General features: G+C 38.8%; 3 protein-coding genes across 3 annotated transcripts; all 3 read left to right on the top strand.

The window, feature by feature from the left end:
- On the top strand, positions 1-966 carry LOC102440819 (olfactory receptor 4C15). Its single transcript, XM_006091932.1, has one exon. The coding sequence runs from the start codon at positions 1-3 to the stop codon at positions 964-966; it is 966 nt and encodes a 321-aa protein (XP_006091994.1).
- An 8,383-nt stretch (positions 967-9,349) lies between these two features.
- On the top strand, positions 9,350-10,518 carry LOC102438524 (olfactory receptor 4C11-like). Its single transcript, XM_006092085.2, has 2 exons — positions 9,350-10,250; positions 10,517-10,518. Coding segments are annotated over exons 1-2 (903 nt in total).
- An 8,179-nt stretch (positions 10,519-18,697) lies between these two features.
- Positions 18,698-19,610, top strand: LOC102438215 (olfactory receptor 4C16-like). The gene is given in 2 exon segments (XM_014458474.1): positions 18,698-19,089; positions 19,091-19,610. Coding segments are annotated over 2 exon segments (912 nt in total).
- Positions 19,611-26,597: the final 6,987 nt, after the last annotated feature.

The raw sequence follows: 26,597 nt of genomic DNA, 5'->3' as shown, positions 1-26,597 counted from the left end.
ATGGTAGCATTTCGCTTTTCCTTGGAAATCATGCAAAACCAAAGCTTTGTAACTGAGTTCGTCCTCCTGGGGCTTTCACAGAATCCCAATGTTCAGAAAATGGTATTTGTTATATTTTTGTTCGGCTACATTGCAACTGTTGGGGGCAACCTGCTAATTGTGGTGACCATCAGCAGCAGCCCAGCACTCCTGGGCTCCCCCATGTACTTCTTCTTGGCTTTCCTGTCTTTCCTGGATGCCTGCTTCTCCACCGTCATTGCCCCAAAGATGATCGTGGACTCTCTCTATGAGAGAAAGACCATCTCCTTTGAAGGCTGCATGACCCAGCTCTTTGCTGAACACTTCTTTGCTGGGGTGGAGGTGATTGTCCTCATAGTCATGGCCTATGACCGCTATGTGGCCATCTGCAAGCCCTTGCATTACTCTTCTATCATGACCTGGAGGCTGTGCGGCATTCTGATGGGCGTGGCCTGGACAGGGGGCTTCCTGCATTCCATGATACAGATTCTCTTTACTTTCCAGCTGCCCTTCTGTGGCCCCAATGTTATCGATCATTTCATGTGTGACTTGTACCCATTACTAGAGCTGGCCTGCACTGATACTCACGTTTTTGGCCTTTTGGTGGTGGCCAACAGTGGGTTTATCTGCGTCATCATCTTCTCTTTGTTGCTTATATCCTATGGTGTCATCTTGTTCTCTCTGAGAACCCACAGTGCTGAAGGGCAGTGGAAAGCTCTCTCCACCTGCGGATCTCACATTGCTGTTGTGGTTTTGTTCTTTGTCCCATGCATTTTTGTGTATGCCCGACCCCCATCTGCTTTCTCCTTTGACAAAATGGTGGCAATTTTTTACACCATCCTAACGCCCTTGCTCAATCCTTTGATTTATACCTTCAGAAATAAGGAAGTGAAAAATGCCATGGGGAAAATGTGGGATAGAATAATGGTGGTTTGCAATGAAAGATAAGACTGAGCTGATGGCATCTACACTCAGTGTGACTTGTAGGTGGGATGGAGCTGCTGAGAGTGTTTCCAGCAATGAAGGATCAGAGTGGTCCAGGGTCCCTAAGTCTTTCCTGGCCTCAGCACTCTCAAAAGCATCTCTGCTCACAGAGGGGCCAATAAACCGTACATGGCATTGAGGCCAGCTTGGCAGAAGTTTCCGTCTTGGGGGAAGCCCCCCCACTTGAAGAGATTCTGGGCAGAGTATAAGATGAGGCAGTACTTTTTCCACAGCTGGGTTTTCAAGATCCTTGAGAACCCTTGCTATACCCCTTCTTTGGTTTTGGGTTAGTGATATTACAGTGGGTCATGGAGAAAGAAGCTGAATTCTGTGATGAAATCTTGGATCAAACTATCCTCCTATATATATCTTCTCCCCTCTCTCTGTCTTTCTGTATTCTACCCCCTGAGTCTTCTTTCCTTGAGTCTGCTCACTCTCACTCTCCTCTCTTCTGCTCTAACTTCAGTGTCATTTTCTTCTCTTTCCTCTTCTTTCTATTATTCATTTAGGTTTCTATTTTCTACTTTGATATTTGCCTCACTATGCAGTTTACAGTATTGATTTTGGAGTCAGAACAGAAAATGTAGGCATCCATTGGCATCCTTCTAGGAGGGCTCAGGATTTCTCTTTTCTAGGATGCTATCTATGTGATCAGGGCTTGATGTTTTATGTGACATGAATGGTGAATGCTAGAGAGAGAGGCTATCTAGTAGCATACCACTCTAATTTTAGAGTGCTTAGAAAACTTTCTGTATCACAGGTCAAACTTTGTACATTGAAAGAACAAGGCATACTTACCTTGCAAAGTAATGTGCAGGTCAAATGAAATAACGAAAGTGAAAATTGTTTGAGTGAGATTATATAAGAATAATATATAATCTAGGATTGTGTTATTCAATTAAATATATATTTAATAACACTCAGTAATATAGGTGAATAGGAAATAGAGGAAGATGTCTATCTGGAAAAAGAAGATTTTTTAGTATCAAATATATCTGAACTGCTTTAATTTCAGCAGGTAAAAGTAAGAATTAAAGAAGGGGAAATAGCATTCTCTACTACTGGGATGTCACTCAGATGAGAGAGTTAGGATAGTGCAAGAGTGTTAAGAAATAATGATTGAATTCAATAATAAAACTCTGAGGTGGTGTTGGTCTGACCCAATACATACATTTTGTCAAGACCTGCTTTCCTGTTTTTTCATGTTCCCAAATCTTCTCTTTGCTTATGCAAAATAAAACAAAATAAAATTGCATGACCTGGCTTTCATGGTTGCCCAATATCTGTCCATAATTTTACCTCTTACAACTTTTTGATCTAATAATAGTGTAATTTTTATGGAGATCATCTCCATGTTTCCCTGAACTGATATATGTTTCTCCTCTTATGATATTTTGCTCACTCTTTCTGTCTTCATAGCAAAAAGCTCCCTCCTTTTGTTGTTTGTCTTTTATTAGGACCTTAAACTATTGAAATTAAGTAATAATTACTTCATTATTCATTTTATAGTCATCATAGATAATTATAACTGCCAACCAGAGCTTGTAATTATTATAACATCTCTAGTTCATCACACATAATTCAAACAGATGACCTGTAAGAAGTAAAAATATAAAAAAACATTGTGCTAAATTAGTCATAAAAGTACACCATAACTTTACATTTATTAGCTAAGTAAATCAGATTATGCTCCAATTTAGAGTTTTATTAGGAATCTGTGCTACATTGCTGTAATTTTAGAAATGATGGAAAATGATCCAGTTTTTTACATAGGAAAATCTGGAAGAATATGTAAGGGACTAACAGTTCCTTCTGGAGTGTGGAATTGGGAAATTATGAATTTTTGAAGAGCACTTTTTACTATGGATTAAATTGCATCCCCACAAAAGATGTCGAAGTCCAACTCCCAATGTCTGTGAATGTGACCATCAATTTAAGATAAGGTCATTGGGATGAGCCCTAATCCAATATGAAAGGTGTCTTTATAAATGGAGAAATTTGGACACAGAGACAGATGCACACAAGGGAAATTCCATTTGAAGAGGAAGGTGGAAATTGGGGTGATGAATCTATAAGCCATGGAACTCCAGAGGTTGCCAGCATACCACCAGAAGCTGGGAGACTTGGAACAGACTGCCTTCATATTCTCAGAAGGAACTGTATAATAAAACCAAATGAAAAGATGAAATACTGCCTTTTACATGGATGGACCTTGGGAATAACATGCTGTGAAATAAGACAGAAAAAGTTAAGAACCATATGATTTCACTCACATGTGGGATATAAAACTGAAACTCATAGACACAAACAACAGTATGGTGGCTACCAGATTAGAGGGTAGGGGGTCAGGGGTAGTAAAGGGTAAAGGAGGTCAAATATATGGTGACAGATGATTTGGCTTTGATTGGTGGGCACACAATGTGATATACAGACGATGTGTCATAGAAACGTACACTTGAAACCTTTATAATCTTATTCAGAGAACCTCACACCTAAAATCTATATGATTACGTTGACCAATGTCACCCCAATAAATTTATTAAAAAATAAAAATTCACTATGCCACTTATTTGGTTAAAAAATAAATTCTGTGTCTATAAAAAAAGAAACCTATATAACCTTATTAACCAATGTCACCTCCATAAATTTAATTAAGAAAACAGAAAACAGGAAAGATGGCAACTACTAGCATTGTGCTAAATAAAAACATTGACTATTAAAAATAAAAATAAAACCAAATAATAAAGAGCAGAAGACAAACAAATATATAAATATGAAGAGAACACAAAAAGCTAAAATCTGCTTCTGTGAATAGAAGAATGAAATCGATAAACTCCTACCATGTGGTGACAGTTATACATGTGTATACATTTGTCTAAACTCATTTCCTATTCTTTTAAAATAGTGTATCTATTGTATATAAATTATTCTTAAGAAATCAATTAATAAATAAAATATGTAAAAAAGTTTTTTTTCATTTTCTCTTTCTTCTTCCTTCCTTTACCTACTGATTTACTTACTTCACATTATTTTAGAAATGATAGAACTTTTAATGAATAGTTTCCATTGTAATTACTTATATTTTATCAATATCATTATGACTTGTCATAATTATTATTTCTAATGATAACATTTTCTAGAATAGGAAACTTGGAGAAGAAACTTGACTACAGTCAAGAAACAAATGATGGAGCTAGAATGCAATTACATCCTATCTGTTTGAACCTTCTCCTGGGCTCAGAGTTTTGTCTGCCATTAGAAAACATTTGACTTGAAGGACAGAGCCTTTGGTAACTTTTAGTAGTCTAGGCCTCAATGTGACTTAGAAAGCATGGTTTTTCCTTAGAGCAGGGTGCATGGGTGGAGCATTTGATAACTGAAATGGGAAGTGTCCCTTAGGGCAGAGTAGGAGGGGAGGGGAGCTCTGAGGACAGAATCTGCCCGCTGACAGCCTTGTTTGGGATGAATTGGCCCCATGGTTTGCTGTGATCCAGGATTAATTGAACTGATTAACTCACTGAGCCAATCTGTCAGGTTTGGGTGGGAAGGGTGGAGTCCTCATCTCTCCAGAGGCTGGCATGTGTGAACTTTGATGAAATACCTATAAATATCTCATGAAGGAAAAAGAATTCTTTAATTCATGTGCTCTGCAGGGGAATGTTTTGGGAGTCCTAGACCTGGCTTTAGAGAAGTTTCTACCACAGAGTAGTGGGAATATTTCCTTTTTATTCTCCGAAGTTCTAAGAGTAGAAGTAAGAAACTTTCTGCGGGTGTTCCAGACCCTTTTGGAGAGTCTAGTTCACATTTTCTAGGAAGAGTTGGCCATCCACGGAGTGTGTCCCCTCCCCATAGATCCTGCAACAGAAAGCCAAGCAGATCCATTTGAAGTACAATTTGCATGTTGCAAACACACGTAAAATAGATCAGAACTGGAAGAGTGAAAACTATGAGCTCTCTGTTGGATATCACCTCTTTTTTTAAAGGTGAGTCTTCAAGCCGCACCGCACCATTTTTCTTTTCTTGCCTCCCACTCAGGACTGGGTTTTAGGGCAGTTGCCATCATGCAGTTCTGTCTCTTGGAAAACCCGGAGTTCCAGGAATATGTTCCCGACGGTGATGAGAAAATGCTGACGCGCCAGGGCTCCCCAACTTTCACTGGCTTCTGCTTGAGGCAGCACTGTCTTAGGCCCGATTCTTACTGCAAACGGGGTACATCGAAGGGAGTAGAGGTGTAGTATCTTATACCTGCAGATTTCTGACTTGCAAAGCGTAGGGACAGGAAAATCATAGAGGTGCATACTGATAATAGGCCATCAGTATGCATTGATACTGATCGATACTCTGATTCTACAATACTATGATGTCAATTGTTCTAATATTAATGATAATAATGTTGGTTGTATAGGATCCACTGTCACCCCACTTACAGCCCAAAATCACATCCTCTTTCTGGGGTTGGAGAAAGGGGTAATATGAGGAGTGGGAGAGAGCAAAACAAAATTGTCTAGTGAAATCCTAGGGCAAATTACTCTTTATCTCTAACATGGGTTTATGCTTGCTTTGCACTGTGGGTTTTCCTTCCTCTGTCTCAGACCTTAATTCCCCTTCCTCCTTCGTTTCCCCACATGCACATTTCCCCCTTTGGGCTCTGATTTCTGCCATCATTCTCTTACCTCTCTATCCCCTCCTCACTATCAGTTTCCACATATACATATAAAATGCTGATTTCTTTGCCCATCCTGAACTTTGCAGGATGTCAGGGAATTGCCATGGAGCACAAAGGCTTGTGTTCTCATCCTGGCTCCTTTCTGACTGCTGCCTGCTAACCTCTGCCTTCCAGCTTAGCTTAGGATCGCATGATTCAACACACACACACACACACACACACACACACACACACACACACTTTAACATTGGAAGGCCATTAGCAAGAAAGTGATTCAACTGGTAAAACCAGGAAATGTTGTGCTGAGAAGATGGCATTTCAGCTAGGCACTCTGTATACAGGTAGCTATGGAGAGGGAGGTTATAGCTGAGGGAGGTCCGCTAGCCACTGTGGGAAATAGAAAATTCAGAGAACAGATGGTCTGGGCAGTGTCAGGCTTGGCTGAAACATGCATAAGGAGAAATACTGGGGGAAAAAGTGGGAAGAAAGAGTTGGCAAGAGTTAGAGGGCTCTGAAAGCCATGGTCAGTATTTCAGCCACTGCATTTGAAAACCATAGTAACCATTTTATTACATTCATGATTCATTATATTTTTAAAGCCTTTTATTTTCAAGAGGTGATGAGGAGGTAAGAAGGAGGAGAGGACAAAAAGAGTAGGAGAAGAGGGCGTATCTGAAACTGTGTCCTTTCTGTTTAGAAAGAGAGAGGACCCATGTGAGGATTTGCTTAAAGAATTCTAGGATTGGCCATTTGTAATACTGATGTTTATGAAATATCGGTCTGATATGAACTAATAAATATAACATTGAAAACTCACATAGATAGCTCACTCAAAGTGTTATTTCTATTTCCTAACTTCTGTGAGACATTTTATTTAGAATTTATCAAGTACCAGTATTAGGTATTGTGTGAAAGGAATTATGTTCTATGTTCTGTGAATATAAAAATGACTCTGTTTTTAGGACAGTGAAAAATACCCTGTAGGTTTTTATAATGATGGACCCATATCATTAGACATTTATCCAGATCAGAATGTACCCCACCCTGGTGAGCCCCAAGATAAACTATGGATTTGGGGTAATTGTGATGTGTCATTGTAGATCCATCAATTATAGCAGAAGCAGCACTCTGGTGGGGATGTTGGTAGTGGTGTGTGCTTGGGGGTCATGTGTGTGTGGAGGCAGGGACCATATGGGTAATCTCTGTAGCTGTCTCTCAATTTTGCTGTGAACCTAAAATTGCTCTAAAATACGAAGTCTTAACAGCACTGATGACAGCAGAGGACCCTATTGAGGGGAATGTATAATCTTGCTGTGCCCCTCTGAAACTAATTGGGAGCGAGCACTCTGATACTTTAAGAAAAGAGGTAACAAGTCAGAGCCACTGTGACATCATTTTTGGGATGCCCACAGGCCAAGAAATAAGTGATTTTTCTAGATTAATATCTATACCAGGTAATCAAGATCACAAAAAGTGAGCTGACAAAGGGTAAAACATTCTTCAAAGGAAAAAGGATTAAAATATTAAATATGTCTGCTAATAACAATTTATATAAATATAATAAAAATGCCTATTAACCAAGTCAGTCAGATAATAAGATAATGTCAAGATATGAGATGACCTGCTTTTGTTTTGTTTGTTTGTTTGTTTGTTTGTTTTTGCTTGTGCGCCACTAGCTTTTCTACAAAATAATCAATATTAAATAATGGCCATACTTCCATAAAAAAGGACATATACATAAACACATATAAATAACTTTATAGAAATTTTCTGGAAGACATACAAAAAATCAAAAGGAGTTATTTCTGGAGACCAAGATTATAGATTCAAATAATTATGGGAGAGATTTTAATCTTTTCCTTTGCATTCTTCTTCTTTAAATATTTTATCATCATCATGGATTATTCTATAGTAAAAATATTGTTAATAAAAGTGTATAAGATACTGAAAAATTTAATTCTTATCAATAGCAATGATAATCTCTAGCATTTGGGGGAGCAATATTATACTTGGGAAATAATTCTAAAGTTGTTTATAAAATTGTTATTTATGAGTGACAACTGGAAGCAACATAAGTATCTTAATGGACAAATTTATACATTTTAACATTGTTAAATTGACAATTAACTATGGAAAATATAATAGCATGGTAAGAAATGTTAAAAAAATTCTAAGCCAACATGAAAACACAAAATGATATTATATGATGATTTTAATCATACAAACTATATATGTGATGAATAAGGGCTTGAAATAAAAAAAATCATAAAATTGTATATTGGGATTATGGGATCTTTTTCTTTCTTCTTATTTTAGTCCTCGCCCAAGGATATTTTTCCATTGATTTTTAGAGAGAGTGAAAGAGAGAGGGGAAGACAGAGAAGTATCGATGTGAGAGAAACACATTGATTGGTTGCCTTCTGCATGCCCTCTGACCAGGGCCCAGGCCGGGGAGGAGCCTGCAACTGAGGTATGTGCCTTGGATGGGAATCAAACCAGAACCCTTTGGTCTGAAGACTGAAGCTCTATCCACTGAGCCAAACCAGGTAGGGCTGAATTCTTTATCAAAGGGAATTCAGAGTAAAGAGGAATATATACGAGTAAAAACACTACTTAGATTATAGGCATATTAGAAATTTTATGTCAGGGCAAATTCATCAGCAGAGAGGCTCAATATTCTAACGGGATAAATTCAAGAGTAGAGTAAATAAAGAGTAGTTCCTGCCCTAGCTGGTTTGGCTCAGTGGATAGAGCACTGGCCTGTGGACTGAAGGGTTCGGTTCTATTCTGATCAAGGGCACGTGCTTAGGTTGCTACCTAGGTTACAGGCTTGATCCCTGGACCTGGTCAGGACGTGTGCCTCTCTCATGTTAATGTTTTTCTCTCTGTATCCCTCCTCCTCCCTTCCACTCTCTCTAAAAATCAATGGAAAAATATCCTGGGGTGAGGATTAACAGAAAAGAAAAAGCAGGAAAAAAAAGTTTCCCAAATTATGTCAACTTCAAAGAATTGTCCAGACATTTGTTATATCAAGACAGTCAGTGAAGCTACACAAGAGGCATTGGTAAAAGACTGTTAAAATAAAGCACATTTCACCAGTGTCCCAAAGAGTTCTGGGATAATGGATACAAAAATGAGAGAACTGAACAATCATTATATTGGAATAGTGTTGATCAGATTTCATAGCTCATAGATAAGATATATAATACATGAAATATGCGTGTGTATGTGTGTGCATATGTATGGGTATAATATATATATCTTTTAAATTTTAGGAAAACTTGGAATAAGGCAGGGCAAGTATTTGCCCTCTATTTTTCCACAGGAAGGCTGAATTTCAAAGAGGTTAAGTCACTTGCCCAAGAAAAGTACAAATTGTGCAGTTCTCAGCCTTGGTAGGAATCAAGCTTTTTAAAGGACGTTTATTTGTTTTATTCCCCAAATGCAGACACTTTGGTCCAATGTGATAAGTTTCTGAACAACAGGTAGATCTGGGAGAGGCCTGGACATCACAGAGTTACAAAGATTCATGGGGGATTAAAGGCAGTTGGAGGTAACAGGATGGAGCAGAAACAAGGAATTCAGAGTTCAGCTCACTAATCTTCTCAACATGACACGTCTTTTCTTCTCTCTGCAGATTAAACCTGTGTCAACTGCACCTTACCTTCTTCAGCTACTACTATGGTGATGAATAATAGTGTGATTGAGTTCATTTTGTTTGGGTTGACGCAGGATGCAGGAAAGCAGAAAGCAGTATTTGGGGTCTTCCTGATGCTTTACCTTGCGACACTGATGGGGAACTTTCTCATTGTAGTGACTATTAAAACAAGCAGGACCCTTGACAGTCCCATGTACTTCTTCCTGTTCTATCTGTCCTTTGCTGATGCCTGCTTCTCCACAACCACAGCCCCCAGATTGATTGTGAACGCCCTTTCTCAGAAGAAGACCATCTCCTACAATGAGTGCATGACTCAGGTCTTTGCAGCCCATTTCTTTGGCTGCATGGAGATCTTTGTGCTCCTCCTCATGGCCTTTGATCGCTATGTCGCCATTTGTAAGCCTTTGCGGTACACAACCATCATGAGCCAGCGAGTCTGTGTTGTGCTGGTGATTCTGGCTTGGGTGGGATCTTGTATCCACTCTTCAGCACAGATAGTACTAGCTTTGCACTTGCCTTTCTGTGGCCCCAATGTGATTGACCACTATTTCTGTGACTTACAGCCCTTGTTGAAACTTGCCTGCATGGACACTTATGTGATAAATTTGCTAGTTGTTTCTAATAGTGGGGCCATTTGCATGGTAAGTTTTATAATCCTGCTTATCTCCTATGGTGTCATCTTGTACTCTCTGAGAAACCACAGTGCAGAAGGAAGGCAAAAAGCCCTTTCCACATGCACCTCCCACTTTATTGTGGTTGTCATATTTTTTGGCCCATGTATATTCATATACACACGCCCACCGACCACATTTCCAATAGACAAGATGGTGGCTGTGTTTTATACAATTGGGACACCCTTGCTCAACCCTCTGATCTATACATTGAGGAATGCAGAAGTGAAAAACGCCATGAAAAAATTATGGTGTAGCAAAGGATGACTCCAGTTGATAAATGATGTATGGGGATTCTAATGTTGACTGCCTTAACAGCTTAGTTTTGTTTCATGGATAGGAAAGGCAAAATATTCTTGTTGGGAAATAAACAATTAAGAAATCTGAGAAGATTGCATTAGAATATGATTACTACTTAAAGTCCATAATTATTTTGAACAATCTATGCTGATCCTTACTTGAATTCTATCAGCATCTGACCATACTCAGTAGGTAATTTGTATACAAATTTTTCTTCAGAAAGAAAAGTACTGACTAATGACATAGTAAGTCTGTGTGTGTATGCACCATTTTTTTTATAGGTTTCATTCTTGTTCTAATGAATGTCTGGACACTTGCAGAGTCAAGATTTCTGTCTTGACAACCTGAAGATTAGAGAACATGTCTGAGAAAATGCTGCTCTGGAAATCTGTGCCTGAGCCTACTTCCCTGGGGGTATCTACATTGGTGAACCCTCTAACTCCAATGAAAGCTAGAAACATCAGTGAGAACCTAGAATGTCCCTAGAAAATCTCTCAAAATTAATTTTGTGAGTGGTGAGCAAGGGAGGAATGTTATATTTGGATGAGGTAGGCAATACCAGCCAGTCAGTTGCTCTTTGGGGTCTTCACAGTGCTCTTCACAAAGGAGAGAAAGAGACAGTAAGAGAGTTTGGCAGCAGGAATATGCAGAGGAAGGGTACAGCGGGGAAGGGAGGACAGAGAGCAATGCATGATGAAGAGAGAGAAAAGAAGAAAGGAAAGTGGAGATTTTGTCCAGATGGGAGAGAAGGAGCTTTATCTTCCTTCCTTCTTGAGCATAATTTTTTGAGTATGTGAACATTTGAAGGAAAAATGAAATCTCAAGATATTCCTCTATCATTGATCTTCCTGGGCTAAGTTTATTTGGGTACCAGGAAAGACAGGAATGAAGCTTTTTTTCTTCTTATATCTCAAAATTGAAAAATCAGATTTTTTGGAAGAATCTGGGATCAAAAGTCAGGTCTACTATTTCTTAACTCTGGTCTTTTAGTTTTATATAAGAATGTTTTAAAATCTGTATTTTCACCCTAGTCAGTTTGGCTCAGTGGATAGAGCATCATCCTGCCAACTGAAGGGTCCCGGGTTCAATACCAGTCAAGAGCACATGCCCAGGTTGCAGGCTCGAGCCTAGTAGGAGGAGTGCAGGAGGCAGCCGATCAATGATTCTCTATCATCAATGATTCTCTCTCATCATTGATGTTTCTATCTCTTTCTACCTCTTCCTTACTCTCTGAAATCAATAAAAATATATTAAAAAGATATAACATTAATTGAAATAAAAAATAAAATGTGTGTTTTCATTTTTGAGGAGAACATAATCTATATGTATAATTCACACACACCACCACCACTACCACCTCCACCTCCACCTCCTAATCAAGTACTGCCATGCCATGGCACCAGCAGTGGGTGCTAGTAGGACTGGGGCCATCAGTGGGTGCAAGTGGTGACTGCTGCCCTGATTATCCCTCAGGAGCAGGGGGAAGTGGAGGAGCCCTCAGGGGAGATTGGGGCCGGTAGCCACAGCTTGCACCCACTGATGGCGCCGAGCTTTCAGGACTGGTGCTGGGTGCCAGCAGTGGGTGTGAGTGGCAGCTCCAGCGCTGGCTGTGGGAGTGAGTGGTGGCTCTGGTGCCAGCAGCAGGTGTGATGGGGGGATCATGGTGTGCAAGAGCAAAGCATTTTCAGTAACCACCAGAGGCTTGCCCTGATGACAGTGACCGGCGTCCCGCCTTTGTCTAGAGCCCCTGCTCACCTGTTCCACGCACGCCCCCTGGTGGTCATCGCACATCATAGTGACTGGTTGTTCGGTTGTTCCAGTTGTTCCGCCATTCAGTCTATTTACATATTAGCCTTTTATTATATAGGATTCTAATTTCTGCTACTTCTCATTTTTGGCAATAACTCAGCTTTTGCCATTTTAAATAGTTTAAGTATTGCTTACAATATTCTGCAGGAATTGGAATTCCTGGAAGCAAGTGTAATAGCTCAAAAATCTGACAGGCAAAGCAGTTCTTAGAACTGCAGTCACCCAGCAGTGTCCCACTTTAGCATAATAAACCTTCAACAGATTAAGAGTTGAGAGGGAGGTGGGAGACATGCAGAGCTTTTGGGAAAAAGAATGATATAGTGAGAATTTAGCATAAAAAATCCCACTTAGAGACTCTTTACATGTTTCTCTGACAAGTATTTACATTGCAGTTTCCCAGAGGAACATTTTGCTGAATGTTATAGGTGAATTTCAATGCTCTAGGTAAAAACTATTTGGTGTTGGTAAAAATAGCAAGGAGTGCTGGCTTCTGGGTGTATTTTCAAGGTAAAACCAGCAGAATTTAGTGTCAGATTGTGTGAAGAAAGAAGTAAAGAGTGACTTAAAAGGACTTTTGGCCTCAGAGATGGACAGGATGGAATTGCCATGAACTGGGAAAGGAGCATGGTGGTCATGGTGGTGTGAAGGTTGAGGGGTTGTAAGCAGGTGTTCAGTTTTTTATATATTCTGAATTTGAGATGTTGATTAGACAACAAAGTGGATATTTTGGACAGGCAGTTAGTTATATGAGTCTGGAGTTAGGGAGCATGGTCTGGGATGCAGATATACGTTTGTGGGTCTTCAGCAGTTCTCTGCCATTTAAGGTCATGGGACTGGATGCATTTACTGAGGCAATATGCACAGACAGAGGAAAAGAAGAGAACCTAGGACTGAGACTGGTGTAGAACAATCTTAACAAGTCAGAGAGAAGAACCTGAACCAAGAAAGGAGAATGACCTGTGAAATAGGAGGAAAACCAAGAGACTAAGGTAAGTTGGAAGCTGAGTGAATAAAGAATGTCCAGAAAGTAAGAATGTTATGTAAATCTAATACTGATCTAGTAAGATGATGGCTGAGAACTGGCCATTGGATTCAGTAATGTAGAGGTCATTTGCAATATTCACAGGAAGTTTGTTAGGGTGGAGTGGTGGAGAAACCTGCCTGGTATTGGTTTAGAATGGACTTGGAGGACAGGAATCTTGAATGGCCAGGGGATCAACAGTGTAGTAACTACCTGTGATACTAGGTGGGTACTTGAATTATAGGAGGGATCACTTTGTAACCTATATGAATGTCTATCCGCTGTCCTGTGCACCTGAAACTAATACAAAATAATGTTGAATATAAACCATAATTGAAAAATAATCCTATGTAATAAAAGTCTTATATGCTAAGTGTCCCATCATCTGGTCATCAGTTCAACTAGTCAAAGTGTAATATGCTAATGATATGCTAAGGCTGCTCAACCACTTGCTATTACGTGCACTGATCACCAGGGGGCAGACAGTCGACTAGTCCCTGTGATGTGCACTGAACACCAGGAGGTAGATGCTCCGACCAGTAGGTTAGTTTGCTGCTGGGGTCCAGCTGATCAAGACAGGCTGGACACGCCCTGGAGCCCTCCCGCAGTCCCTCCCTAGTTGGCCAACCTCTGTGTCCCTCCCTGGCCCCTATTGCGCACTGGTGGGGTCCTTCAGCCTGGCCTGCACCCTCTTGCAATCTGGGACCCCTCAGGGGATGTCAGAGAGCTGGTTTTGGCCTGATCCCGCAGGCCAGGCTGAGGAACCCCACTGGTGCACAAATTCATGCATTGTGCCTCTAGTATAATAAATAAGAAAATATATCAAATTCTTCCAACATATTTTACTATGAAGGGGAAAAATTAATGGCAAAAGTAGTTGATCTTCCAATGAGGTGGTGCTCAAGTCAAATAATCTCTCCTCTGCAGAGAGGGGAGAATTCTCTCCATAGCAACTTTTCCAAGAGGAGTGTTGCGTTTAGGTCGCAGAACAGCTAGCTTATAGGGATCAAGATTCTACCACAACAGGCAGGAAGTCTGAATATGAGGCCACAAATGCTGGAGGGTGGACAAAGGATGTGAAGCAAGTTTGTAGAAATTCTTTTCTGATTGCTTCAAGGTGTCTTTGTGAAGTAGAAAGAGATTGGTTGAGAATGAGGAAAGAGAAGAAGTTATTGGGATTTCAAAGATAAAAAGAAAGGTGGAAAGAGTCCTCTAGCACATGTGGTCCTTTATCACTAACCATCCTAAGCATCCTTTATTCACTTTATTGGTAGAACAGGATACATGGACTGTGGAGTTGCAGATTGGATATGACCGTAACATATGCCATCATATCCCTGACAGGCAGAGATGTCAGAAATGACACTAACGTAGGCATTGGGCTCTTCAGCCTTTTAAATGCTGAAGTTTAGGCTGTTAAATAATTTTGGCTGAACACCAAGGTCAAAGCTGACCTTTACAGCATTTTTATTAAAAGCCTCTGCAAAATACTCAAATTTGAGAAACAACTGTCCACACATTGACAAGGTGCCATGGAAACTTCAAAGGGACCCACAGGTTTTGAATGTGAAGTTGGTGCTGTGCTCATGCTCAGAGTGTGGAAGGGTGTGGAAGGGTGAGGAGTGTGATCTTAGAAAGATGTTCTTTGTGAGGGCAGAGGGTTGGCATGCACTCATGGATGGAGAGAAAAGGAAAGAGGCCTCAGCCACAGTTCGTGATGGACAAGGTACTGGAGATAAAGATGCCATTCAAGGTGGCTGATGTAATGTCTTCAGAGAATTCTCTCACTATGTTGGGGAATTGTATCTGCTAGTAGGAGCCATTTTCAGTAGCTAAATGGTAAGATTTATTGCTAAAGCTTCTTGCCAAGAACCATTGGTTGCTAGAAGTTATCACTGGGGAGTGGATAGACAGAAGTGCCTGTTAGTGTGGAAGTGGTTTTGGCACCAAGCATTCTACATAATTAAAGCATTGCATCAGCCTCGGAGACCAAGAGACCATGTTGGAAGGTGATGCTGACCACAGTTTGCCATGTACGTCAGGGAATACACTTTTCCCTTCCCTGCTTCATGAGCCAAAGGCAGGGCTGGAGTCCAAGGCATCTGTAACTAAGGCTGACCTAAAGAATACATTATTGTCATCACCTCAATATAGCTTATGACCCCCAAAAATTACACCTTAGAGAAATATTTGGCATATGTGTGTAAAAGTTTATATATCAACTAATAAATCACATTGTATTTTTTAAATGGAAGACTATGTTTTAGAGCATTTTTTAGGTTGAGCAGGAGGTACAGAGATTTTCCATTTACCCTGTGCCCCCCCATCTGAATAGCCCCCCCCCATCATCAATGTCCCCTATCAGAGTGGTACATTAGTTACCCTCAGTGAACCCACATTGGCACCTCATAATCATCCAAGTTCATAGTTTACCTTAGCGGTCTCTCTTGGTGCTAGACATTCTATGGGTTTGGACAAATACTGGTATATAATGACACACATCCATCATTATAGTGTCATACAGAGTAGTTTCACTGCCCTAAGAATCCTCTGTGCTCACCTATTTATCTCCCCTCCCCCCACATGCTCATATTGGATGATTAAATTACAATATAGGGTTAAGGTAAATTTACATTTAATTAGGCTGTCTTTTTTTAGTTCTTCACTTCTAAGTAATTTCTTGTAGGCAAAAGTACCTGCCGACAAGGTCTGCCATTGGAAGATACCAGATCCACTTGGGGCTCAAGATTCTGGAAGTTCATCTATTTATATAGCAGGGTAGCACAGCAATAAGAGAGTAAAGATGATACATCTCATGATCATTTTCCAAACAGAAGTTCTTATTTTACTTGGTTAGGCTTTTGAGCTCAGGCTAAACTTTGGGGAACGAAGAACTTTATGATATCATGTAATACTCTAAGATCCTTTATTTTCATGGCTCTCCGAACCTCTGAAAGTCACCTTTAATTAACATAGGTATGTAGATATAGATGGAAACATTATTATAAATATACATTTTATTAACAGAGGCATAATCATATACCTCAAACCTAACTTTCTAGATCACATATTTTAATAATATTTAATGCACAAGGGAAAGTTTCTGCTTTAAAGAAACTGTCTTCCTCTCACAGGACACCAGTCTATTTTAGTGTTCTAATTTTTTTCTTCAAATATGATACAGATAAATTGGGTAAGGATTGAACCTCTGGCTTCAGGCACCACACTGCCTTCCCTGGATTATATCTTCAAATAATGATAAGAACAAGAAGAGTTTTTGTCTCCTAATGCATGGAGGGACAGCTAAGGGCACTCAATGGGAGCAGAGTAGTTTCTTGACGTTCCACTTCCTCTTTCACCTAAGACACTGTTGTTTCTTCTTCCTGCTTTCCAAAAGGGGTGGACATACTTGACACTGACTTAGAGTGTTCTAACAGGTAAGTGACAGATGACTGACATCTTTATAGTCAGGGGAGTATTATTACAGAACAATCCAACGTGATTTGAAAATATATTTCTATATGTCTTATACTGCTCGTACTTCCTCTGAGACAGGAAAAGAAAAACATGTTTTAGAAATTTTATTGTTAATGTAGTAAATAAGTAGAATGAAAATAAGTTTTGATATAACACAACCTTTTGAATTCAACAAATGTTTTATGAGCACTAGGCCTGAGAAAATCCATCATTGTGTGGGGAGAGAAAAATGAATTCCGTGCCTAAGGTTTATTAGAGTTTCTTGAGATGGCAGAGTGCAGAAAAGTTTACAATGCTTTTCATGTCCAGTAGCTGAGCAAGATACATCCTCATTACGGGTATTACAAGTTAAAGGAGAATATGTCTAGTTAGAAGTTAGAGAAAGTGTTAATAGAGGTAGGGGCCTGACATAGCTGCTAGAGAATGCTACCTCTTCCATCTCCAGGTGACAGCTTTAAATGGAAGATTGTAAATCCCAGTCTGGAATTATTCTGCTTTGCATGCTGCTAATACTGTATCATAAGAACATATTTGCAGTTGATGTGCATTTGGGATTTAGTATGAAAAGCTGAACAACTGCTTCTCATGGAAAGTTTAGAGAAACCGGACAATGTGAAGGTTAAAAACTATAATGAAGGTGAAAAGTAATGTGTCATATGCATGGGAGGGAGACTTTATCATTCTTTAACCTGGGATTTTGAGGGATAAAAAATTTTGGTACAATCTATTAATTTTCCCACAGAGAATGGTAAATTTTGCATAGAAATAATATGAGCATAGGGGTTCTCCCTAAGATAGAAGTGCAGTAGAACTGAGCCAGGGAGGGTTGAGTAGTTTAAGAGAGAGTCCTTAAGGAAAATACTGATTCTCACTGTGGCCTCTGCAATAAAACGGACTTTTAGGATGAAAGTCTCTGTGTTCCATCCTCATCTATTCTCCACCTTTTCCCAGCTTATTTCCTTTAAGCTCTTCCCCATTATCTCCAACCCAACACATGGTCTGTTTATTATGGTTTCAACATACTTAGCTATTCTAAAGTTGGCTAAACTTGCTTGGAAAGTTCAGGTAAGTTATTAGAAGATGTTCTATTTTGCTAGTGTGGTTTTGCCTCCAGATCATTGTTACCCATTTTTGTTACAAGTTCCTTTCAGAACCCAAGATGAAAGGTGTTAACACACATCTGGAAATAGTGAATGTGGTCATCCACAAAGACAAGCACTAAAACAAACATCAGTGTCGGGAAGATAGGAATAGTATCAAAGCTCTCCCTGCATTCTTTCAAGGCCAAGGATTCATGTAAAACACGTCAGATGCTTAAGGTAATCCTTTCTCTGGGTGTCCAAATCCCCAAGTCTTTCTTGGCTGTGTGGGCTATTCTACTCCAGGGTGTGGAGCTGACTTACTAACTTATTTAAAGTTGATCTCAGGTTTTTTAAAAAAATTATTTATAAGTTGGGAGCATGTTTATCTGTCTACTATACATAATAGGTAGGAGGAGGCCACATTAGATTAATGATGTGAATGTGTTTTCTAATTAGAATAGTACTAAAACAATCAGGTATGATATTTTAAGAGGTAATAGAGAAAGTTCAATGTAAAGACACTCTAAGCACCTACATGGCACAAGGCATTGGGTTTGGCATGATGGAGAATATAATCCAGAGAATATGTAGTTTCCAAAGATTCTTATTCCAAAAAGGAAGCTAACTGAATTTCAGCATAGTATGTAATAATATAAGAAAAGCTGCAAAGCGAGCCTTTAGAGAACTGGAGAGAGAATTTCATTTTTCACAAAATGATCACCAAAGGCTGCCACAGGAGAGTTGTATTTAAAGGGTACTATAGGAAGGTACAAAATTCACAAGCTTACTTGAGACTCATAGGACCCTATAAAGTAGTCATTACAAATTCAGGCTCAAAGAGTTGAGATGACATAATAAGAAACCACAGCTACAATGTCCATGATGAGGAATATTTATTTTTCTTAAGATATTTCATAAAATCACATATTATGTCATGAATTAATTCCTTTATCATTATTATTTTTGCAGATAAAATATCTTACACTCACCCTTGTCCTCTTTCATGAAATCATGCAGCTGAATAATAATGTGACTGAGTTCATTCTGCTTGGATTGACCCAGGATCCTGTTAGGAAGAAAATAGTGTTTGCCACTTTCTTGCTTTTTTATTTGGGGACGTTGCTGGGGAACTTTCTGATTATTACTACTATCAAGACCAGCCGGACCCTTGAGAGTCCAATGTACTTCTTCCTTTTCCATTTGTCCTTATCTGATACCTGCTTCTCTACCTCCGTAGCCCCTAGAATGATTGTGGACGCCCTTTTGAAGAACACTACTATCTCTTTCAATGAGTGCATAGTCCAAGTCTTTTCATTCCATTTCTTTGGCTGCCTGATCCTCATGGCCCTTGACCGCTATGTGGCTATCTGTAAGCCCCTGCACTACATGACCATCATGAGTCACCATCTGTGGCGTGTTGGTGGCTGTGGCCTGGGTGGGGTCCTGTGTGCATTCTTTAGCTCAGGTTTTTCTGGCCTTGAGTTTACCTTTCTGTGGCCCCAATGTAATTGATCACTATTTTTGTGACTTGCAGCCCTTGTTGCAACTTGCTTGTGCGGACACCTATGTGATTAATCTTCTCTTGGTGTCCAACAGTGGGACCATTTGTACAGTGAGTTTTGTCATGTTGATGTTCTCCTATGTGGTCATCTTGCGTTCTCTGAGAAACCACAGTGCTGAAGGGAGGAGAAAAGCCCTCTCCACCTGCGTCTCCCACATCATCGTGGTCATCTTGTTCTTTGGTCCCTGCATTTTTATATACACCCGCCCTGCGACCACTTACCCCCTGGATAAGATGATAGCTGTGTTTTATACACTTGGAACACCTTTGCTCAACCCTTTGATATATACACTGAGGAATGCAGAGGTGAAAAATGCCATGAGAAAGTTCTGGAGCAAGAAGCTCGTCTCAGATGACAAATGATGACTGGAACTTGCAAATTTTTCTTCATAGTTTGGACTGATCTAGAAGAAGCCTACAGAGAATATTATCTTCTTATTGTGGAGTTAATATAATGCTAACTTGGGGCATTAGAATTAATTTCTTCAGGAAGAAAGGCAATGTGCACACATATACTGGGTGGTGTCAAGTCAGTTATATTTATTTATATATTTTTTATTTTTATTTATTGATTTAGAGAGAGAGAAACTGATTTGTTGTTCCATTTATTTATGCATTCATCGGCCGATTTATTTTAAAAATAAATATTTTTATTGATTTGAGAGGAAGGGAGAGGGAGAAAAAGATAGAAACATCAATGATGAGAGAACCATTGATCGGCTGCCTCCTGCATGCCCCACACTGGGGGTCAAGCCCGCAAACTAGGCATGTGCCCTGAACAAGAATTGAACTGTGAGGCTCAACCACTGAGCCATGCTGGCTGGGCCATTTGTTGATTCTTTTATGTACCCTGACTGAGTATCAAACCCACAACCTTACAGTATGGGGATGACCTCTACTCAACTGAGCTATCCAGCTAGGACTCCAGTCAATTTTAAGTAGAAGAAGATACAGCCCAGGAACAAACAGCCATCACTGTTCCCTGCCTCTCTTGCCTGCCTACTGTCACTGTGATTTTGACCTGGTGTTTTCCCTGCCCTGCTTCATGTTGGCTTGTAGTGTTCTGTTTATACTTACACATTATGTACTTATGTCCATCGTTTAGCAGGCTCTCCTTCCTAGTGTCTCATTTATTAGACACTGTGTTCTGAATGTCTGAGCATAGACCTTCAACTTGCTTGTTCTTCCTGACTCAGAAGAAAGCATCATATTAAAATAATAGTAGAATCTTCATGTTTTAAGGGACAATATATATATATATAATCTAGTTAATCTCCCTTTAGTTCTTGGGATAATATTTTAAATTTTTCTCATGTTTACCTAGATCCTTTTGGTACAGTGACAGAACATGGTGAGAAAGTTCACATTTTGAAGGAGTTTTTTTTTTTAAAGCTTTTAGCTATTGAGGTTGCACTCATTATTCTTTTTCTGAAAACTACTTTTTTTTCCCTCCAAAAATGATCCCTTTGAATTTTTGGGAAGTACTAAGTTTTCTCTTAATCATATCAATTATGGTAACTTGTTCATAACATTGAGTTATTATGATTGTCACATAGTGGCCCAAATTAAGGTAGATATATTTATGTGGGTTAGAAGTAAAGGAGACAGTAGTTGATGGTAGAGAATTTCAAAATAATAACAAATTAAAGACAAAAATGTTATAATCAGAGGAAGATTTTTAGGGTAAAGCAGAATAGTTACATCACAAGTATGAATTATTTTTAGTGAGTTTTAATATAATCCAGAAAAGACAGTAACTTCAGAGAGACTGAGATATTTGGATGAAAAATATATTAATGCAATAGAGATGGATAACACCTTTTGTCACCATCTGTCAATATCATTGTCTCTAATTACATGATCACTAAGAATCTTTCTGATTTCAATGTTGTCTTATTTGCATTTTTATCTACATAGAAAAGTCAACATGAGTATTTGTTTTAAATTTGGAACTTCCATTTCTATTTATAAATTACTAAATTATATTAAGATTACTAAATCTGTATTAAATTTTGTCATACCAGGAACTTTAGAACTTCTTTAGCATGAAAAAAAGATGATAATTTCTCTGTGTGAGAATGGAAACCTGTGAAAATGGAAAGTGGGGTCATTTAGGTACTGGCAGTGCGATGGGATAACTTGGGGTATGAAATGCGGTTATAGGAAAGACAACATAATGAGGAAAGGCTTTGTGGAAATAGGGACATTTAAGTCTGACCTTAAGCATGTTAAGAAAAAGCTGAGCACCGTCAACATCTATACTAATAAAAGGGTAATATTCTTATTAGACCAGATAGAACGGATGTCTTCCAGATGTCCTTCCTGACAAAGCCAGGGGCATGGCTGGCCTGCAAATCACCCGTGGCCCTTTGCCCAGGCTGACCCTGTCCCACATTGGATGCCCCCCACCCCAAACTGGGGCCCCCTTCAGGGAAGGCCAGCCAGCCCCCACCTATGCACCAGGCTTCTATCCTATATAATAAAAGGGTAATATGAAAATTGACCCTAATGGCAGAATGACCAGAACAACCACTGGACCAGTCACTATGAGGAGCACTGACCACGTCTTGGTCCCTTCCCCTGTCTATCAGGCACTGATCACCCAATGGCGAATGGAGAACCAGGGGGTGGGTGGTGGTGGGGGGCAGGGCCAGCTGCAGGGCAACTGTGGAAGATGGCCCTGATCACAGGCCAGGCCTAGGGACCATAAGTCCACATAAATTTTGTGTGCCAAGTCTCTTCTACACTAATAAAAGGGAAACATGCAAATTGACCATACCTCTGCTATGCCCACCAGCCAATCAGGGCAAGTATGCAAATTAACCCAACAAAGATGGCAGCGGCCACAGAGCTGGAGGCAAGTATGCAAATTAACCCAACAAAGATGGCAGCGGCCACAGAGCTGGAGGCATGGGTTGCATGGGCTGGGGCCTGTGTCACCGGGGACCTGGGGAGGCGGGTGGGCAGCACCAGACACCACTGTCACCGGGGACCTGGGGAGGCGGGTGGGCAGCACCAGACACCACTGCCAGATGCTGCCCACGGGTTAATTTGCATATGCAGGCACAGAGCGAAGACTGAAGACAACTGAAGACTGAAGAGGCCTGGCTTCTCTGCTGCAGCTGGACCAAAGGCCTGGGTCCTGGCTGCCAGAGGAAAACCAGTGCTGGAAGCCAAGGGAAGGAAGACCTATTGCGCGAATCTTCGTGCAACGGGCCTCTAGTTAATAAATATTAGCCTTGGACATGGAAGCAAAAGGAGGCTCTTAAGAAATATAATTAGTGTATTAGGGTTTATTTCTGCATAGAAAGTAATAAAGCTACTTTTAAGACCATTTGGTCACTGACCATAAAACTTACATTTAATACTTAACATCACATATTTGAAGCAATTTAAAAGGATTTCTTTGACAGCACACTTGAAAAGTCGAAGCAAGAGCAAATTAAAATCACCAGTTTTTTTTCACTGGTCTTGTCCAAGAATCACCATGGGGATTGCCTGTGAGATGGCACCCCGGTCCTCTCATGCCCTTAAATACTCCTGACTGCAGCTTCCCCAGGTGCCTCCAAGCCCTGTGCACTGAGGGAGCAGTACCTTGCTGCTCATTACTGTGTTGGAGGGAAAAAAGATGAGAGCTTTGTGCGTTTCCCCTGCAGTTTGTGATGTAATGCTCATTCCTTTTATGTGTATAGAGAAAGTTAATTTTCAAAATATATTTATTTTAAATATAATTTGAAAGCTGGATACAAAGCATGAGACTTTTTTTCATTGCCTTTCTCCCCTAAGAGATCTATTTGATTTAGAATAGATTTTTTTTTTTGTCTTTTGGCATGAGTTCAAGAAGACAAGGATTTCCCTTCAGATATTGATTGGAATGAACTGATATTCAATATGTGAGTTCTTATTTTTTCTTTTCCTTTTCCATCTTTTTTCTCTTCCTTTTATGCTTTTGAATGCCTGAGTCTAAGTAAAGTTAGTTCTTTGAGTAGCTATGGAATAATCAATCCTTATCTGCTTCTTTTTTTAGGAAATTATATTTTCCATAAATATGTGTTCTAAAAATGTATCTCCTTGGTAACTATTTCTTTTATAACTTTTATGGGCTTCTAATTCATGTCAAAATTGGCATTTTAATAGTTTACAAAATGATTTTAAGAGGTCTGTTTGAACAGGAAATGAACAAGGGGAATGCTCTCTTGAAATCTGGCTTGAAACTTGAGATTGTTAGATGCTAGGACAGGAGGCTACGAGAAATAGTGGTGTTTTGTACTCTAGTTCAGATAGAAAAGCAATGATACAAAACTATAAAAGTTTGAAAAAATGATCAAATAATTGACAAAGACAGCAATAATAAAAAGAATAAATACTGTAAAACATGGAAAATTGATGACTTTGATAAATTAATTGATAAATAATTTAATATATCACTTGATTTTAAAACATTAGTTCTTTGCAGCTGGAAGAATCCATGAAAACTAATATTCCTATTTCCTGGAGAGGAAATAGATATCTATGTATCTATAAAATAGTACTGAGGTCATCTGTTCTTCAAGGGTGATGAGGGCACTATAATTTTCAGTTTTTTCCTGTGACTAAATCTGTTTTCATACTCAAAATAGATCTTAGTGATTTGTATCATGGTAGATGTGTCATATGGAGCCAAAATTTAAATTTCTGTCTACTTTTCCATAATAAGAACATATCACATCTTATTTCTGTTCTATTGTCAGGTATTTAGATCACTTCTATCTTCCAAATTTAAATGAGTCTTCAACAAACACACTTCTGAATGCTTTGTGGATAGTTTTGCTCAGTGCTCATAAAGTTTTTTATGAACAGACTTAAAATTGTACTTTTATGAAGTTGATAAGTGGAATAGTATTATATTACTGTTTAGTTTGCATTTCCCTGAATATTTTTATATATGTTTTGGCCAGTTGGAATTTCCTTTCTGTATATTGCTTAGTCAAAGTTTTTGCTGTTTTAGAAAAATGGGTTACTTACTTATATATTATTGATTTACAGGATTCATAAATACCCCCATTTTGCCACTCTTAAAAATTTTGATTCAAATGGAATTTGTCACAGAAATTTTAGACGTATTATATATATTTTACAAATTTGCCTTTTGTGCTTTGCTTAAGAAATGTTCCTACTTAAGATATAAACCAATTCTAAATTTTTCTTAAATATATTTCTTATTTTACTTGATACATTTGCATCTTCAGCCATGTAGAACATAATTTTTTGTGCCTTTGAGGAATATATTTTTTCCTCTAGAAGGAGATTCAAAGTCCTAACATCAGTTACCAATAAGTCCATTATTTCACATCAGTTTGAAATCCCAACTTAAACATGGAATGAATTCCAGTATATTTATGTGTTTATTTATTGACTGCCTCTAAGTCCACTGTTGTGTCTTTATCAACAACTCTTTCGTTGCCATAGCTTGATAACATATTTCTGTTCTGAGGAGCAATGTCTACCTTCTTCTGTCTTCCCTTAAAAAGTTAGCTTAGCTAATCTGAATATGAAGTGTTTCTGAACTTTGGAACCACCTTTACAAATTTTACAAAAAATTTTGTCAGAATTTTTGTTTTAATTATTGACTGTATTAGTTAATTTGGAAAGAATTGACATCTTTTTATATTGCTATTCCTTAACCAGAAACCTGTTATATCTTTTTATGATTGCAATCCTTTTATATATTTAAATATAATTCTATATTCAAGTAAGGGATTCTATTTTTTAGGCTAGAATAAGTAACTCACAGTTAAAAAGAACTTTTAATTGTTTATTTTAAACAAATTGTACTACAGCTCAGGACAATTGCAATTGGAGTTTTGTGATAGTTCCAGAGATTTTGCAAGAAGTTAGATCACAGGCAATTGCTTGGGGTTGATGGATGGAATTCAAACAAAAAATCGATGAACTCCCTAAAATCCTATAAAAATTATCTTTTCATGCCAAATGTTCATTTTTCTAAAACAATTTCATAGGAATTCAGATGAAGTAAAAGACATTGTTCAATTAACATTATAACCCTTCATAAACAGGCTAATAATGTGTAGGATTTATTTTTTGTAAAACTGAGCTTTGAGTTTAGCAATTTTGTGATATATTTCAGATCAGGTTGCAGAGAGGAAGTAAGAGATGGTGTATAATATTTTGCACCAAAGAAACACTTCCTTGTAACTAAAATATTCCAAGGACTTGGGCCAATGAGTGTGCAGTAAGCCTGGTAAGGAAAAAGAGTGGTTCAATTCAAGGAGCTGCATGGTGGTGAAACGGATGGAGTGAATAAGGATTTCTGGATGCAGTGTGCTCCTTCAAGAGTGTGTCCTAAAAGCAAGCACCAGAAAGGGTGACTAAGGACAAAAATGGTGAGAACTCCTTGGTTAGACTGGAAAGTGAACTGGGAAATAAGGTCAATTTCAGGAAGCGGTAAATGCAATAAAAGTCCCTACAATGCAGCAACACTTCCCCCCAAAGACCTGCTTGTTGCTTTTTTTCCCCCTCCACTTAAAAATATGTTCATGAAAAGGTTCTTTTTAAAAAAACTTTTCTTGAATTTTTTGGGTTGACATTGGTTAATAAAGTTATATAGGCTTCAGATGTACAATTCTACATATGTGTCATCTGTATATTGTATTGTGTGTTCACCACCCAAAGCCAAATCTCCTTCTATCTCCATTTATGGTCCTTTCACCTTCTTCTCCCTCCTTCCACCCCACGTTCCCTCTGGTAATCACCACACTGTTGTCTGTGTCTATGAGGTTTTTCTTTTTCTTTGCTTAAGGCCTTTACCTCGGAAAATGTATAAAGGTTCTATGAGCACTTTCTGAAATTGTCACCCAGATGTCCAATATTTAAAATTATGAGCTCACTGAAGTCTAAGGACAATACTGAACTTTCAGGATTTAGCACAGGTTTAGTCATTGGAAAGGACTGAGAATTATAGTGATGTCACAGCCCTTGAAGAACAGATTTAAAAATCACTCTTAAGTTATAATGCTAAAATTGCATCTCAAAAATTTTTCAGAAAATAGACTACATCTTTTAAGTATTTATTGTGTTGTTCATGGTACATGTGGGACTTGGGATTTATCATGATTGCAATTAATTGATTATTTGTTTTTTATTGTTATCTGCTGTTTGTCCTAATGAACTTCAGTGTACTTGTAGATAGAGATCATATTTTGTCCACTGCTTAACCTTAGCACCAATTATAGTGATTGCATCATAATAAATGATCAATGCATATTTATTGACTAGATCAGTGACTTTTAAGTCAATAATTTCAGAAAGTTGAGTGTTTCAGGTATATTAACTTCCTCCCTCTATCTGGTC

The sequence above is a fragment of the Myotis lucifugus genome, unplaced genomic scaffold (assembly GCF_000147115.1).
Source record: "Myotis lucifugus unplaced genomic scaffold, Myoluc2.0 scaffold_97, whole genome shotgun sequence".
Taxonomy (NCBI): domain Eukaryota; kingdom Metazoa; phylum Chordata; class Mammalia; order Chiroptera; family Vespertilionidae; genus Myotis; species Myotis lucifugus.
This window is presented reverse-complemented; position numbering and strand designations above follow the sequence as displayed.